Genomic DNA, 17,169 nt, shown 5'->3' on the forward strand with positions numbered 1-17,169 from the left:
ATCTAAAGAGAACAAACTCACACACACACACACACACACACACACACACATGCACATGCACATAAATAATATGTAGGTGGAACTTCGTTCTGAAACATTTCAAAACCGGAAAGTTCAAACACATTCGTCACTCAATATAAACTCAGTAATTCATGCGAAATCTCATAAAAACAAATTGTATATAATTACTCCAATATCACTCAAAACTAACAGCCATGTAACAAATTCCACCTTAAAATTGTACTCAGCAGTCAATTTGTAAATAAACGTAAATTTTATAAATTAACGTGGGTGCTCAAGTCAAAGCTTGCACCTGTGAATTCGGTTCCCAATTGAGGAATAGAAATATTTCAAAGTAAATCGCCTATTGTTTTGTGTATTTAACTAAAATATGTCAATTAATTACCAATTTTTGTATATACTCGTATAGCCAACACTTGTAATATTCCTAATTTTTGAAAGCTACCAGGCACCCTAAACACATTTTTCCAAATAATCTCGATCAAAATTTGAGCTGAAATAATTATATATCGCAATTAAGCTATACTCCTTACTATTGCTATTAATAGCCGTTAATTCAAAGGCAAAGTCGAGAAAATTAAAAAATATTATTAATATTATTTCTTACAATTTTTTTTAAATAAGTATATTTTTAAAATCTCACTAAATGAACATAAAGAATTACAGAATAATAAATATTTTGGTTTTACAAATTCACCAAGGCGCTTACAACCTTTGTTAAATAACGGCTAAAGCATTCAAACATCTCAATTTGCAGATAAACAACAATGGTGCCCAATGTTTTCAAACGAAATAGGTGGCAGCTTCAATACTAACCACTAACAAATACCACCATCTTGATGTTTAGTATTTTTTGAAGGCATCGATAGCATTGCTGTCATCGATATTTCAGCAATTGGCGAAATATTCCAATTGTTATCATAAACTAAAACTGCTTCAAATAATGTTTAGTTATTTCTTATCTGTACAAATTGTTATACTTACTCTTATGAGGAATGCACGGCAAATAGAATAAGACATTTTTGTTATGGCAAATATGTTTGGCAAATTTAGTTGATAATTCTACTGGTCGCTAAAAGTTTTCAATAATCAGCACAAATAGACCCTAAATCATTTAACAAGTTGAAAACTAATGATGAGTACTGGGCCACAAATTCTCACATATGTATCTATAAAAAACAATATGTTCGAAGCCATTCTTTTACTGCGCCATTGTCTCTTTATTTTTATTAATACTTGTGATGAATTCAATGAAAATCGTACATGAAATAGAGTATTGTTAAGGATGCTTTAGCTATAGTTTTACCTATTTCTGCTTTCAATTTGTATACAGAAGGAAACATCATAGGCCAGGTACTTAACCCGAAGATGTGGGGCTTTAATGAATGAAGATCCCTACCATACTAATGCACAAAAAAAACATCCGAATTGCCATTTATAGTTATTTTTAAGTGTTTACCCGAATTTCATTTATATAATATTTTTCTTACATGTATAATATAACTCTCATTTATGCTAGATTTCTGTCAAATTGACCGACTTTAGATATTGGAAATCATATTCTCAGCATACTATAAATGTTAGATTAAAAAGTGAAAATCATAACAAAAGCGATTCTCAACAGCATTATAAATCCAGTGGGGAGTTCCTAAGGCTTTGATTTTTTTTATCGCAATCGTTTTTAAGTAACTTGTGCAAAGGAAATAAAGTATAGCAAGATAGCTAAAAAATGAAGAAACCCTTTTGAAATATATGTATGTATACGAAAGCTATTTGCTGATATTTATGTATGGATGCTAATGAAGGCGCAACTGGAAGCCTATTGAAGACAGAAATTTGACATAATCGAAGCATAAGCCTAGTGCGCGAAACAAATTTTTGCTAATTTGTTTCTGACAGCGTAATTAGAATGGAGTGAGTTAACTGTTTGTTGTCGGCCATTTCCCCCAATATCATATCGTTTATATGCCGGGCATATTATGTTGTTTGGGGTTTTCTGGGTATTACTTCAGGACTTCATGTTTTTAGCGAAACTGATAGCTCGCGCTTATATATATACTTACATATACACATATGTATGGCTTAGGTTCTAAATAATAAGAATAGACGAAAGTTTCAAATGTTTACGAACTTAAAATTCATTAATAACTGCTTTAGTTACATACATGCTTATATTTGTTACTGTTTTTCCCCCTTCTTGCTTTCTCTCTTTCTTTGTTATTTTTTGCTTGTTTATTTGTTTTTGTGTGTGTGTGGTGACTTATTCTATTTTGCTGGACAACTGCTTTCAAAACGTACGAATGCTCAAGTGGACAACAAATTCAATTAAAATTACAAATGTTTGGACACAAATTCTAAACTTTACAATTTGTAGATGCATTGCGTGTGTATGGGAATTGTGTATGTGTGTGTATGTATGTGTGTAAAAACACGTAAGTGCCTATTGGTGATGCTTTTTCATTTTCTTATTGTTGATACTTTGCTTTATCTTTTTTGGAGCTGGGTATGCAGATGTTTATTCTAATTACATACATAAATAATATATTTTAAAAATAATAAAAAGCGTTACCTCAGATAAAAACAAAATGCATTGGGTCATTAGTCGTTTGGGACGCGATTACTCAACATTATCGAGGCGAGTGCGAAAGTTGGTTAAATATTATTAAACTAGATGCACTTTTTGAAGCGAGCATTGCACCGCAAAGAAGCGTTTAAAAAACAATTCTGCATTATTTTTGCATTGATTGTTGGTTGGAGTTGTTTCTGTTTTTTTTTTTCGGGAGCTGCTATTTCTCTATCTTTGAATGAAATGAATGTGTATCCCCAGATCAGTGTAAATTTAAATAGCGCGCCTGTTCAGTTTTTGTTGTCTTCTGGTTTGCCTTTCTGCGGTTTTTGTTTATCTAGATCGTTTTACTATAATATTTCAATGCCTCCATTCATTCATTCTCTTCTACTCGCTCCTTGACATCGCTGGTGCTCTGGTTTCTTATGCCTCTCATAATCTTTTCAGCATGCGCTTCTTCTCCTTTAGCAATTTCTCCTTCTTTTTGTCCTGCAGCTTCTTATCCAGGCCCGCATGCTTCTTTGTCGATGGTCCATCATCTTCTTTGGCATCGCTGGCAGCGGCGGCACACTTGGCCGGCTATTTGAAGACATCAAACATTAGAATTCAAGCGAATTTATAAGGAAACCAAATTGCGTCTCACCTGTGCGTGAATTTCTGTCATCATACGGGCACGCTGCGAGTAATCATCATAGCGTTCGAGCAGCATTTTGCCCGCCTCCTCGTTCAGGGCCGACTCCGGATTGGGCACAATAAGCAGGCATTTGATGGTCAACAATATATGTTTAATGCCCAGATCTGGTTTCCAATCTTTCTTTAGTGTGTTGACGCATATCTCACCATTGGCCGCTACATTCGGATGGAAAATCTTAGTTAGGAAGTAAGCCTTCGGTGGCGTTTGTGGGAAATCTTTGCTGAGCGTCAGTTTAACGCGAAACACACCGACCGCGTACGGAGTGCCAGCGGGGCCGTCTATCAGGGCTTGTATATCGGTGACATCGCTTTCGTTTATTATAACTTTGATGCCCTCTGGCGGTGTTGTCTCCATATCCTGTAGTTCCTTCATCACCTGCCGTATTGTTTGGGGCGAAAGGTTCTCAACGTTGGAATACTGCTAAAATGGATAAAGATGCGTCGAAATTGAAGATACATTTATATTAAGAACAATTGCATGTGTATGTGTGTGTGAGCCAACAATATATATATATGTATGTACATATATTTTTGTTTACATTACCGAACTCATTGTGGCGGATGTTCCTGCTCCAGTGCTGATGCGTTTGTGCGCTGTGGACTGCGTTTGAAGATTTCCACAATTGCCTTCAAGCCTTGAAAGACAATGAATTGGCGCTATTCGAATGATATCCCGCCAATACCTAGGATTAACGCGAATAATGTATTTTCACTGCTGCTTTTGGCGTCTGTTGCCCACAATGCCCAATGCCAAATGCAGGGCTGAGCTTTCGATGTCGAGAAATTGATGCGTTTTTTAATGGTTTTTTGGTTTTCCGTATTGGTGATAGATGCTTTAAAAAAAACTCGGAATTTTGCTGTTTTTGGAAACAAAAATATGTGTTAACATTTGCTCAAAATGTTTCCTTAACACGTTTAAAACAATTTTTTAATCATTTGCCCACCTTACGTTCGACAACAACACAAAACTATTTATTTTCTATGTAGTAGCCCTCGTTTCTGCCATACTATACCAATATTTCCAAGAAGATGTGATGAAAATGGAATGTACGAGAACAGTTGCTGCTCAACACTGATGCAATTCAAGTTAGCATCGAGAATCAGCTTTGACATATGTATGTACATTTTCAAATTGCAGTGCAGCTATTTTTTATAGTATTATAAGAAATATACATATAAATAAATATTTTTCGATTATTATCAGCATGTTCGTCAAAAGGAAGATATTTTTGGCATTTAATTTTATTACGTTTATGTAATCATTCTTACTACCTTTAATTTCAATATATGTACATATGCATCAACCTTCGGCTACTAATAAAAAATTTCAGTAATGAATGATATTATCAAAAAAAAACATTGAGAATAATATAAAATATATGCAACTATGTACATACATACATGACGATAGCCTCGATAATTATTTATTGATATTTTTCAACACTAACAGCAACAGACAGCAACAGTTTCTCTCCAGATCAACCTTTTAGCTCATTTTTCTTCAGTTCCTTCAGTCATTTAGTTCATTCGCTAGTTCATTCCTGTAGTTCATCCGGTAGCTTAGTTCATTCAAATATCTAGTTTAAATTTTAACGGACGATTTGTTGATGTATTTTAACGCCCATTCCATTTCAATTAAATCTAACAATAAACAATATTCAATAGGAAATGTTTATGTATGTGCACTTTTACACATATTTCCTTTAAAAACAGCAAATAAGATGCTGCGTTTGACAGCAGAAACCGAAAAACTATACTGACGTCGCATGAATAATGCCATCAAAGCAATAAAATTATGTTCGCAGAAAATCCTATTCATTGGGGCATATCTAGAGAAACCAAAGGAACTGAACCCAAAAACCTAGTGCAGTAGTTCAGTTAAAAGAGGCGGTCTTTGGAACTAGTTCGTAGTGGATCGACCCAACTCTATTTCTGTCGCCTCGGACAAACAGACAGACACACTTTGTGTATTTCTTATGGGAGTCTGTTGTGCGTCAGCCATTTTTGTGGCAAAAGCAAGTTGTAGTTAGCGGCAGTGGAAATAGGGCCTTATGCATCCATACGTTTTTTAAATATTTACATGCATACATATGTACATAGTTGGATTAAGAGTTACTAACTTGTTGCGAAACGTTCAGTTCTAGTTCGTGCGACTGAGATCTTGTGTCGAAATGTCGAAGAATAAAATAAACACAACTACGGCGAACGCCGAGACCAATTTAATCGAAGTGAAATCAAAGGTAAATATATATTTACTTAAATTGTGTGTTATGTATGTACATACGTATGTGCGTGCGCGTGTTAATGTCGTTTCACTCCATACGCCCATATTCGCACCATAATAATCATTGAGAGAGTAGTTATGATTATGGCTGATTCATGCGTAAAGAAACATTCCTTTGAAGCAACAATTGTTACCGCAACTGCCAAATACATACACACAAATATGTACATACATACATATGTATATGTAAATTTGTAGCATATTATGTATGTACATTCAAACATGTATATTTTATTGCAGTTCGACGCAGAATTTAGACGCTGGAGCTTCAAGCGTAACGAGTCCGAGCAAAGCTTCGAAAAGTTTGCATCACTCATCGAGCATCTCCATAAGCTGAACAACATACAGTTTTTAATACTCTACATAGATCCCCGAGATAATGATCTGTTGCCTATCAACAACGATGATAATTTTGGTCGTGCGTTAAAAACGGCGCGACCCCTGCTTCGCATCATAGTACAGCGAAAAGGTAAGAAATATAATACCTACATTCCACCAATTCCAAATTTAATTGAGATTGCATTTATAGACGATTTGAACGAGTACTCTGGTTTTGGTACGATGAAGCCGCGTAACCTAATTGGCAGCATTCTGCTCGGCCACACTCCCGTGAAACCCAAAGCGCCATCGATATCCATACCCCATGATTTTCGTCAGGTGTCGGCCATCATAGATGTGGACATAGTGCCGGAGACACATCGTCGCGTGCGGCTGCTAAAGCACGGCAGTGACAAGCCACTCGGCTTCTATATTCGCGACGGCACCTCCGTGCGTGTGACGGCAAGTGGCTTAGAGAAACAGCCGGGCATATTTATTTCGCGACTAGTGCCTGGTGGGTTGGCTGAGAGTACAGGCCTGTTGGCGGTGAACGATGAGGTTATTGAAGTGAATGGCATTGAGGTGGCTGGCAAAACGCTGGATCAGGTGCGCATGGTTTCTCCCCCCTTTTAAATATATATACTTATTTATGATTGACATTCCAAACAGGTAACTGATATGATGGTTGCCAACAGCTCCAATCTCATCATCACCGTGAAGCCGGCAAATCAGCGCACTCTCACATCTCCACGTCGCGGCTCCTTCTCCCGGAACAGTCAATTATCCAGCGGCTCGCAACAAACGAATCACACAAACACATCCGATGAAAACGAGCATGACGACCAGGACGACATTGTCGACTTGACTGGTGTGACGCTCGACGAAAGCCCTACCACGGCAGCGGGCGCATCGTCCGTCCACAATCATCAGTCCTCACCGTTGTTGCATCACCAGCAGGCGGCCTCTAATGCATCTACAATCATGGCCAGCGATGTCAAAGACGGCGTCCTGCATTTGTGAGCATCCCACAAAGGATATGGCCCAACAAGAACAACATAAATAATAACAAGAATAGGATCAGCAATGAGTACGACACTTTCGGAAGCAATCTCCCAGAGCCAACGCCATTCAGCAATAACAACAACAACAATTTACATGTATGTAGTTGGCGGCATATCGAGTCCTCAAAAGGTTCAGGCAATGATGTTGCTAAGCCAAGCCTATTGTGTTAGTCAAACCCCACACATTTTAATATAGAAGTTACATTTGATTTTTCATATTTACCTGTAATTCGTCAGAGGAGTACGAGTGCGAGAGCGAGCGAGAGAGCGCGATAAAACGGGAGAGGGAAAGCAAATGCGAGCGAACCTCAAATGTAATTTGTTGATTCGCTTCGCTAATTGGCAATGTTAAGGAGTTGCATAAATACATAAAACTATATATACAACACTCTCAAGACTCATTTAAAGACACACACACACATTCCATTTAAATATATATATATATACACACACATGCATTTGGAGCGGCACAAAACCCACTTTATCTTCCAAACCCACAGAGGCAAATTGTTCGATATTAGTTCATTTTTATTTGGTTTTTTTTTTTTCAACAAGTAGTTAGATGTCGTCTATTCAAGTTATATGTCTATGCTCACAGTTGTTTATATATTTAAAAGAAAATAATACATATTAACAAATAATTAACGTAATAATCAGCTTGACAGTAGAGTTGATTATATTTTGAAAGCGTCGATGCTTAGCTCTACTCTTCATAGCTTATGTCGAAAGAAAAAGAATCATAAATGTTCATCACTAACTGCCCGCGCACCTTTTTTATAAATAAGCCTTTGTTAATATTGTGTTATTTTAAAGTTGAAATTTATGTTTAACTGACTTTCATTATATGTTTCAACATCCTTCAACATATCCTCAATAAACTGATTTAATGTTAAGTACATATATGTACTATATATTTATGCCAAAAAAAGACACTATTAATTTATCTTGTTTTGTTTGTTTCCTCCAAAAAAAAAGGCCAAATATGCTATTTGGCTCGAGAGGAATGTTATGAATGGTTCAAAATTGAGTTTATTTTCAATGATGTGTATTTGAAAATGCTAACAATTTCGAACAACTTAGTCGTTGGAGCGCTGTGGCATCTCTAATTCTAAGTATATAGGACTGGAATAACTTTTAGAACATTCCCCCAACATCTAAACTGATCCAATTTCCTTTTAAATTCTTTATAGTCCATCTATATTTTCATAACTGATATACCAAAACAATTATAAAGTGACTTATGATATAGTTTTAGCAACACTTTCAAAGACACCAAAATAGCTTAAGTATTAGCAGAACAAATTCGTGGATACTCGTATATCAAATGATTTGCCTCTTCATGTTGGAATCATACAGACGGTTTTGTGTTTTAAAAGTGCTGTCTCCAAATTATTAAAAGTACAGTGATTTATTGTCTTAAAATTGTTATTCAAATGACTTAATAGTTATATTACTATTAGAATTTTAGTGACCCTTCGTATGAAAAAAAGTTTCTTTGGAGGTTTGTTTTTAATTCCGATTCCTTAAAAAAAGCAAAACAACAAAATTATTTATTTTACAAAGTTGTTGACTTTTTTTAGTACTTTTTTTTTAAATCGAAAATTATTCATTTAGCAAAGTTCTTTACAGGGGGTTTCTTCATTCACAAATTTCATGGAGATTTTTTTTTGACGAAAATCTAGTTTATTCCTCAAAGTTCTTGAACGATTTTTTTTTTTTTTTTTTTGCGAAATGAAAGTTCGCATATCACGTGGAAATTAGTACTTGTATTTATATTTAACGAGCTAATACATAGAGTATACGTAATGGCAAATCGCTGTATCCGTCGGTCATATCCAATTGATGCTGAGCTGTCTTCAAGCTTATAAGTTATCTTATCAAAAAATATAGTTAGGCTAGGAGTGTGTGTGAAATTTGGAAACAATTTCTTGATTTGTTGTTTTATTTTTAAGTTGAACCAAACAAACACCATTAGCGCCTTCGAAAATATAAAGTAAAAGAACACTGCGAACTATAAAGAGCTAAGTTAACATAGTTTTTAGATCTATAAAATAGGTATGAATGTACTTTAACGAAACACTTGCTCGCATAATTGCGTAAAGCTGACAAAGATTAGAACTTCATGTCGGAAACAGAATGACAGCCACATTTAATAGAGGCGAGAATTTTGGAAAACTTACTTTGTCTTGAGTAGTATTTCCGAATAACTCGAATCGTACTTGAATAAACAATGCATAAAAGTAGAATTCGATAATTTAAAATGCAATAGTTTGTAATAGTTTGGCTTATTTGAATACCGACGGAATTATTCAACAACTTATATTTAAAATATATACTCTGGTTAAGATATACAAGTATATTTGTATGCAAAACATAAATTATAATTGTGTGTACATATATATTCTACAAGTATATAGTAGCTGTGCGAGCAAGTGTAGGTAATTAGAAAATGAAATGCATTTTCACGAGACATAATCACATACTTAGATACACTTACATGTATAGTATTTGTATTAGAAATAAAATCCGAAAAGACAAGAACAACATTTCAAACGTAATCAATCAATCTACGATATATGACTAAAAACATACATAAATGTAAATAAAAAGTTGCATAAATACTACAGGCATGTTTTTCTATTTCTATCATCTTTTTTCTTATGCCACAAAAGCGGAATTTGATACTTTCTTTATGACAGAATATTTCTATAATATGTGTACTTAGGACTATAGAACAGTCTATAGAACTGCTGATACTGTTTAATTCAAAAGTTGTGAAAAATTCACTCTTTCAATAACATTATGGGAAGATAACTAATCGAAGCGCCAGTTGGTTATTAGCCGACCACCTCAGATCTCAGATAAGCAGACGGGTAATGCGAAAGAGGCGTTTGCCACGAGCCCATTAGGCAGCTCCACCCGCCGAACCTGAAACCCCCTGAAGTATTTCAGATTGGCTGCCCAAGGTTTGCTTAGTTGGTGAAATGACCCACTTGGGGAAGGCAGCTAGACGGACGCTCGTCGAATATTTTAAGAAGACCAGTCTCAATGGTTTTGGACTCCTCTATCATATTCGGAGGCGACGCTTTCAGCGCCTCTTCTGGTTTATGTTTATCGCCCTCGGCATTCTGTTTGCCAGCTATGTAGTGCTCCACACGCTGTTTGAGTTCCTAGTCCATCCCACGGTTACGGTATTGTCGGCTCAGGGTCTGGATATTGCCGTCACACCCTTTCCCGCCCTCGCCGTCTGCAGTGCCAATAAGCTGAGCAAGCAAGCGCTTCACCAATATGCCCAGCAATTGGCCAAAAATGGGATGAGTGCACAAGACTGGTTGCGACAGCTACACCTACTTGGAGGATATTTTCAGCCTGGGTCTGTGCCAGCGGAGAACGCGAGCGCATTGCAGGCGTTATTTGGCGATCGTTGGCCAAAGGATGGAGCACGCGGCCAGCTGCTCAGTCTGGCGCCCTCCTGCAGGACACAACTGCTACGCTGCGAAGTGGCTGGCGTGGCCCACAGCTGTGACGATCTCTTCCAGCTCGTGGGCACCGGAAACGGCTGCTGCTGCGTCTTTAACCAAGACGGATTGAGCGATGGGAACGACAGCTACCGGCATGTGGCGAGCGGTCAGGAAATGGGCTTAACATTATTGCTAAATGGTTCGCGGGCCGATGATTTTCCGATGGTGCGCACGCAGCGATCTGACGGTTATTCGATACACGTCTTCGCCTCGGATGGTTTCATGCCAGAGGCAGGAACGGGCGCCCAACGCACTCTGCATATTGCCAGAGCTGGTGAGACGGTAGCTGTTGAGCTGCATGTGGTGGCACAACAGGCGGAGTCGCGTCTGCTCGACTACGACGTGAGCCGTCGGGGCTGCCTGTTTGCATCCGATGGTGTAAGCCTCTCCAAATGCCTGTCTCAATGCCGGCTCCACAGCATCGTCAGTAAATGCAGCTGCCTACCATTTCCACACAGCCAGAGTCGGGAGTGGAACGTCAGCCAGTGTACATTGTCCGATACGGCATGCCTGCAGACCCACGAAAGTAAGTCTTAACGTACAAGACACATAAATAGCGTATTTCGAGTCCAAGCTGTTTATGAATTAATTCTAAAAACTCCCTTGTTTGCACGACTAATCCTGCTATATATTATAGCACGACTAATAACTCAAGAGTGAGCCCAAGAACCCGTCCTCAAATGGTAAATTTGCAGAATCCCTAAACGTGCTCTATCAAATAGTATGCTTCTGAAAAAAATAGTTTGAGATATGATATTCATATGTCTTTATGATAATGCGCATACATTTCAAAGCTAAACAAAACATTATATAGATTTATATTGTTGGGATCACCTATTTAAACCAATACCTTAAAACTGAGCACGTATCGTTCCCAATTTACTTAATTCTGAAAGCTCGGTCTGGAAAGAATAATCCAACAGGATTACATTTGAAAACTAGAAGCAACATATAGAACTTATCTGGTTTTATTTTCGTCAATCCTCTGAGCAAGCTCTATCATTAGAAATATAGCTTTTATTTGAAAAATATCTGGCTCCCGAAATAAGTATCGTAGGGTCACATATTTTGGATGTACATATGTTTAAAAATTAAAGAAAGCGCTATTGAGATTTTATTTGGCTGCCATTTCAGGCATCTGGTCGCCTGCCATGCCCGAGTGCAGTAGATGCCTTCCCCTATGCAACGATTATCGGTATGAGCTGCACAAAGGAAATCCGACTAATATGAGGAGAAATCCAGATGGCCATAGTCGACTCACGCTCTATTATCGGGCGATGCGGATGCCACTATATAGTCAGAGCGAGCTTTACAACTGGTATCAGATATTGTGTGAGTTCCACTCCCCTAGGTAGATGCATGGATGGAATAACAACATAGCACATTTGATCTTTGCAGCCAACATTGGTGGCGTGATCGGCATTTGTATTGGCTGCTCACTTATCAGTGGCGTTGAAATAATATATTTTATTATATTTCGTTTATTTGAGAATTTTCTACATTTACGAAATGGAGATATGTAAATGCTAGAGTTTTGATTTATTAATAATATTATTATTTTATCTAAATGCATTCACCACACTTGTGTGCGTGGCTGCTTGTTGTTTGTATGGATTGTATGTCTTAGTTTTTGTGTTTTGTTTTGCTTTATCCGGTAGCTTAGTGTACCTATATTTATATGCATGTATGTACATGGACTTAAATCTAGATTCGTGTGTCATTGTCACTGTTGCTCAGTGGAGTCATACAGTTAAGGAACGAAAGGAAACAAAAATTAAAGGTGTCGGCTATTCGCGACGCCCGTGAAATGAGCCTGTTTTGAATTACATACATAAATGCATAAGCCACATGAGTTCCCCCCTCTCATGCGTTCATCATGTTAATTAGTTTAGTGTTTGGCTCTTAATTTTGCCATTCCATATGCTTTTGTGGTAATATTTTACATAAACATTTGATTAAATTTTGCACTAATGTGTGCGAAATTCGTTATGCTTCCCCAATCCCCACCCCACACTCTCATCCGATTGACACGTAAAAGGCTTATAGTGGAATAAACACTCCATAGCGTCGCATCGGATTTGATAATCTAATAACTCTGGCCTTTACTCACCGGCAGCATCAGAGCTAGCGGTGACATTAGCTGCATTATTCTCAAAACACTGCCAAATGGTGCGAGCCGCCGGACGATCTTCGCTGAGGGCATTGGTGCATAAGTAGAAGAGCTCGACAATACAGTTGTAGTCATCACTGAGTTGGAAGGCGACTGGTAATGGCGGGCGGGTGCCATACGCTTGCTCCAGGTTAGTGAGCGAAAAGTCTGAGATGTCATTCTCTTTGGTATCATCTTCGTCCTCCTCATCCTCGACAACGTCCTCTGCTTCAGATTTCACAGCAAAGTCACGCTCGTCAACATGCACACCAAGACTGTCGTCCAGGTCCGACTTGTTGCTCCCAGCACAGTTGGAGTAGTTAAGCTGCTTGCGTGACTCTAAATCCACATCATTGCTGCTATTAAAGGCCGCATCCAGTTCCAGTGTGTGGGGCGGCACGAGGGCCAACGTCTCATATATGATAAGCCCAAAGCTGAAGATATCTGCTTTGGTGTCAATTATCTCCACCTCATCGATGATCTCGGGGGCTGACCAAAGGTTGGTCCCTGCCAAGAGAGTACGTGTTTTTCAATAAATATACATACTTTACGTATTTAACTGAGCGCAACAGTTGGGCTCTAAATAATTTACACACTCACCCACATATTGAAGTCCGGGATTTTTTTGGAAATTAATTTCGCCATGCTCATCGAGCGGTAAGGAGACGCCGAAATCGCAAAGCTTGCATATTTCGAATTCACCTTTGACGAGCACGTTGAAGGATTTGAGGTCGCCGTGCAACAAACGGGCCTCGGTGTGTAGAAAATCAAGTGCATGCGCAATGTCCATTATCATTTTGAATGTGTTTTTGGCGGGCAATGGACCAAGATCCTCGTCATGACGCTCCTCAAGAATTGAGCCCAGCGATGTATTGCACATTTCCAGCGCCAATGTTTCCACACCATCTGGAGACTTAACCACGCCACGGAAGCCCACAATATTTGGATGATTCAGTTTCCTGTGAAACAAATGCATGCAGCAACATTTATTTATTTAGTTATCTATATAGGGATGGATGTATAAATTATTGAATTTGCGAAACCCCCGCACACATAAATACATCCATAAACATACATGCATGCCTGTGTACACATAGGCAGGTGGTATGTACACACATATAAACATGTTAGTATGTTTAACCGCACAATTATGTATACCAAATCGACGCACACATGCGAATCTCACGCATGCACACGCATGCAGCGGCAATCATCTGTGTGTCGTGTGTGTGGGTACATGGTACATACATGCATGTATACAAATGGCCGCCCAGTCCTTTTGCCATTATTCCAATTCAGTTCTAACTCACCGTAAGATGTCCGCCTCACGAATGATGCGCTCGTTCAAAAGCGTGTCCTTTGTGGCCCGTGTGCGTTGTGTTATGCGCTTTACTGCCCATGGCGAGCGTATCTGGCCCTGCTTTGGCGACCGATCCAAACGATAGACACTCACTCCGGTGCCGTGGCCCAGCGTCTTGAGCATCGGCGATGGTGGTATTTGTATTGGAGTGCTATTGTTTTGCACATTTTCGAGATGCAAATTACGTAGTTTGCGACGCGGTGTATCCATTTTATGTTTATTATCTTTTAAATCTTCAATTACAGCGATGTGAAACTATTATAAAAAAAAAACAGACAGTAGCAGGAAGAACTGCCACAATGAAGCGACGCGCACAAATATACCGTTTAAATGAAAAGCAACAGAGGCGGCACAACTACACGCACAAACAGAAAAGGCAAACGCTACAATGAGCGTGCACACTGCTTTCTAACAATCTGGCCGCACTGCACAATAGTGCTGAACAATGTTGGCGATACATTTAGAGCTGCCACACAACTGCTTATGTGGGCGCATGCTGCACAATTTTAAAATTATTTGGTTTTCGCACTACTACAAACTATGTATATGTTTGAACTTTGGCTGAAATTAATACCCTTGTTATATCCATAGTGGCATATTTTTTTTTAAACCAACGGCCAGGTAAAGATTTAAATAAACTTTCTCTCTGTCCGTGCTGCCAGGCGTTTAGTTTAGTTGAATTAAACTTGGAGCTTACTATCAGCAATTTATTTTTTAAGTATTTTTAAATTATTTAATAAAAAAAATTAAGTATTGCTATTAACAAATCAAAATAAAATTGGTACTTGCAAAGTTTAACTCAATAAGTGTTTATTACTGCACGAATTTTTGATGTGAAGCCATGAAAATTAACGACGGTCAAATCAAATTTACGCATTCCTTATGAAATGCATATGAAAATGTTTGCCAGTGCGAAAACGAAAAGCAGATATGCTGATACACTGATAATCAATTAAAAATACGGTGCTTTAAAAAATATCGATACAAACTATGGTTCGATAACAGTTGAAATCAGGGCTGCACCTAAGCGGTTGAGCTTTGAAGTTCAAAACCGGTAGAATTTCGTAACAGTCTTTGGTTCTTTCCATCATTATTAATTGGTCCATTTCAAGTTGAAAACACACATATACGAGTATAAACAAGGATGTACATATTTTATTACATATTTATATACATAGGTACACAAGTTATTTCTTTATAAGATTAGTTTAGTAATTTAAAAAAAAAAGAAATGCATAACAAACATTCAACAGAGTTTTTAACATCAATTCATTAGTCTATAGTAAATAGTATGTATTTATTTAAATTGTACTTGGCTTGTAATTGTTGTTGTTGTAGAATCTTTGTTGCTATCGCAAAAAATATGCATAAAACAAACAAACAACAACATCATTAGTGGCTATGTATTTATGTAAGTTAAAACTGACCCTTCAATATTCCAGTGTGCCCAAAGTATGTATAGGAGTAACATTATAATTTACCCAATTGAATCCACAATGTTTTTAGCATAACACATTTAAATTTTATGCGCGCGCGTTCTTACATTCTTACATTCAAAGTTAAAATTTAGCTATACCATTTTAATTACACAATTTAAGTTTAAATATTTATCTATGCATATATATATACATATATATATATATATATACATATATATATATATATACATATGCATATGTATATATGTAATTGGTAACAGTCTTTTATCACGTTTAGTTTTTATGCCATAGACATAGACAATATATGGTACATTCGTAGGTATATATATTTATATATATATATCTATATATATACACTGGTCGGCACAATTATTTTGACGAGAAGAAAATCATACATTTTTGTCAATAACTGGTTATTGGTTTAAGATATCAAAGGAAATTTTTTTTCTCAATTCCATATTGGTATTACAAACTTAAAAATAATTCAAAGGATATATTTTTATAAGGACTTTTAAAATTATAAATCAAGGTAATTTTCATGGGTTGGCATAAGTATTTTGACAATGGATATTAACAAAAAAAACAAAGCTTAATACTAAACAAAACATAAGAAATTGATGGTAGATTAATAAAATGTATACCCGCCTTTGGCTTCGATAACTTTTTGAAGACGTCTTGGAACTGAGTCCACTAAATTTTGAAGGACCTCTAATGGTATCTCTTTCCAAAGAGAAGTGACCTCGGAAATAGTTTCTTCTTCGGTTTTATGCAAAGACGCATTTCTTTTACGTTTTACAAGAGACCACACATTCTCAATAACGTTTAAGTCCGGACTTTGTGGTGGCCAATCCAGAGTAGTAACACCAACATCGGTTAAAAATGCTCTTATCATTTTGCTTTTGTGGCATGGGGCGTTATCCTGTTGCAGGATAAATGATTCTCCAATCAGCCTGTCACCGGAAGGGAATGCGTTTTCGTTAAGGGTACTCAAATATTGTTGCTGGTTCATTGAGCCGGTGATGGGAACGAAATCACCTAACCCATTGTACGCAATGCATCCCCAGAACATGACTGAGCCTCCGCCATGGCTCACTTTTTGACATACGGGGATATTTTTTTGTCTTTGAAACTGTGGGAGCCTTACAAAAATCTTTGTTTTTGATGAATTGTATTCAAAGGAGCTTTCATCTGTCCATAGAACGCTTCTCCAAAACTCTTTTGGCTTATGCAGATGCTCCTTTGCAAAAGCCAATCTTTTGAGCTTGTTCACCTTTGATATGTAAGGTATGTCCTTCGCTTTGTATGTCTTAAAATCTACTTCTTTTAGGCGTCGCCGAACAGTACGCTCACTGATTGGAGTCTTGGTCGACTTATTCCATTGATCTGCAGCAGCTTGCGGCTTTAAATGAATATTTTTTTTAAATTCCCGCAATAGGACTCGATCTTCAATGGGTGTTGTTTTGCGGTTAGCACCTGATCTAGGCAAGTTTTTGACGTGATTGTGGGTCTTATATTTGTTAATTTGATAGTGGACTGTTTGCCGCGACAAATTATATTCATTTGCAATGTCTTTTGGTGCTACGCCGGCATTAAACTTCGCCACTATTGAGGCTCTAACAACATAACTTAATTCTGTCTTTTTTACCATTGTATCGATTACTTTTGAATCAAATTTTAATGAAAATAATGTAAAAAGGTCAACAAAAATTGTTACACCAAAGTTATTTTAGTATCACTTGATAAAACGTACGCGAAAA

General features: G+C 37.4%; 4 protein-coding genes across 5 annotated transcripts; 2 read left to right on the plus strand and 2 right to left on the minus strand.

Annotated features, from left to right (window-relative positions):
- Window positions 1-2,134: 2,134 nt before the first annotated feature.
- Window positions 2,135-4,267, minus strand: LOC115627140 (ubiquitin-conjugating enzyme E2 S). Of its 2 annotated transcripts, none has more exons than XM_030522718.1 (4): window positions 4,225-4,267; window positions 3,825-4,137; window positions 3,231-3,698; window positions 2,135-3,166 (listed from the first exon to the last, which is right to left on the minus strand). In XM_030522718.1, the coding sequence occupies exons 2-4, from the start codon at window positions 3,831-3,833 to the stop codon at window positions 3,020-3,022; spliced, it is 624 nt and encodes a 207-aa protein (XP_030378578.1). In that variant the 5' UTR covers window positions 3,834-4,137; window positions 4,225-4,267; the 3' UTR covers window positions 2,135-3,019. The 2 variants fall into 2 exon arrangements, with proteins under 2 accessions (XP_030378578.1, XP_030378577.1); XM_030522717.1 differs by having other exon boundaries at window positions 3,231-3,701.
- A 1,002-nt stretch (window positions 4,268-5,269) lies between these two features.
- On the plus strand, window positions 5,270-8,465 carry LOC115627173 (partitioning defective protein 6). The gene is made up of 4 exons (XM_030522769.1): window positions 5,270-5,520; window positions 5,805-6,033; window positions 6,094-6,488; window positions 6,552-8,465. Exons 1-4 carry the CDS (start codon window positions 5,452-5,454, stop codon window positions 6,900-6,902), a joined length of 1,044 nt encoding a protein of 347 aa, XP_030378629.1. The 5' UTR covers window positions 5,270-5,451; the 3' UTR covers window positions 6,903-8,465.
- A 1,462-nt stretch (window positions 8,466-9,927) lies between these two features.
- Window positions 9,928-11,987, plus strand: LOC115627379 (pickpocket protein 11). The gene is made up of 3 exons (XM_030523032.1): window positions 9,928-10,990; window positions 11,599-11,796; window positions 11,863-11,987. Exons 1-3 carry the CDS (start codon window positions 9,928-9,930, stop codon window positions 11,985-11,987), a joined length of 1,386 nt encoding a protein of 461 aa, XP_030378892.1.
- LOC115627168 (lymphokine-activated killer T-cell-originated protein kinase) lies at window positions 11,928-14,288 on the minus strand. The gene is made up of 3 exons (XM_030522758.1): window positions 13,924-14,288; window positions 13,214-13,572; window positions 11,928-13,120 (listed from the first exon to the last, which is right to left on the minus strand). The coding sequence occupies exons 1-3, from the start codon at window positions 14,181-14,183 to the stop codon at window positions 12,567-12,569; spliced, it is 1,173 nt and encodes a 390-aa protein (XP_030378618.1). The 5' UTR covers window positions 14,184-14,288; the 3' UTR covers window positions 11,928-12,566.
- Window positions 14,289-17,169: the final 2,881 nt, after the last annotated feature.

This window comes from Scaptodrosophila lebanonensis, unplaced genomic scaffold, assembly GCF_003285725.1.
Source record: "Scaptodrosophila lebanonensis strain 11010-0011.00,11010-0021.00 unplaced genomic scaffold, SlebRS2 tig00000092-arrow-pilon, whole genome shotgun sequence".
NCBI lineage: Eukaryota > Metazoa > Arthropoda > Insecta > Diptera > Drosophilidae > Scaptodrosophila > Scaptodrosophila lebanonensis.

What these genes read in the sequence shown, in the direction of transcription:
- LOC115627173 (XM_030522769.1), top strand. Translation starts at nt 5,452, where the DNA reads ATGTCGAAGAATAAAATAAACACAACTACGGCGAACGCCGAGACCAAT. An exon ending in CATCATAGTACAGCGAAAAG is followed by an intron (nt 6,034 to 6,093) that starts GTAAGAAATATA and finishes TTGCATTTATAG; the next exon opens with ACGATTTGAACGAGTACTCT. An exon ending in CTGGCAAAACGCTGGATCAG is followed by an intron (nt 6,489 to 6,551) that starts GTGCGCATGGTT and finishes CATTCCAAACAG; the next exon opens with GTAACTGATATGATGGTTGC.
- LOC115627140 (XM_030522717.1), bottom strand. An exon ending in TGACAGAAATTCACGCACAG is followed by an intron (nt 3,167 to 3,230) that starts GTGAGACGCAAT and finishes GTCTTCAAATAG; the next exon opens with CCGGCCAAGTGTGCCGCCGC.
- LOC115627379 (XM_030523032.1), top strand. Translation starts at nt 9,928, where the DNA reads ATGACCCACTTGGGGAAGGCAGCTAGACGGACGCTCGTCGAATATTTT. An exon ending in ATGCCTGCAGACCCACGAAA is followed by an intron (nt 10,991 to 11,598) that starts GTAAGTCTTAAC and finishes CTGCCATTTCAG; the next exon opens with GCATCTGGTCGCCTGCCATG. An exon ending in CAACTGGTATCAGATATTGT is followed by an intron (nt 11,797 to 11,862) that starts GTGAGTTCCACT and finishes TGATCTTTGCAG; the next exon opens with CCAACATTGGTGGCGTGATC.
- LOC115627168 (XM_030522758.1), bottom strand. Translation starts at nt 14,183, where the DNA reads ATGGATACACCGCGTCGCAAACTACGTAATTTGCATCTCGAAAATGTG. An exon ending in CGTGAGGCGGACATCTTACG is followed by an intron (nt 13,573 to 13,923) that starts GTGAGTTAGAAC and finishes TTTGTTTCACAG; the next exon opens with GAAACTGAATCATCCAAATA. An exon ending in TCCCGGACTTCAATATGTGG is followed by an intron (nt 13,121 to 13,213) that starts GTGAGTGTGTAA and finishes CTCTCTTGGCAG; the next exon opens with GGACCAACCTTTGGTCAGCC.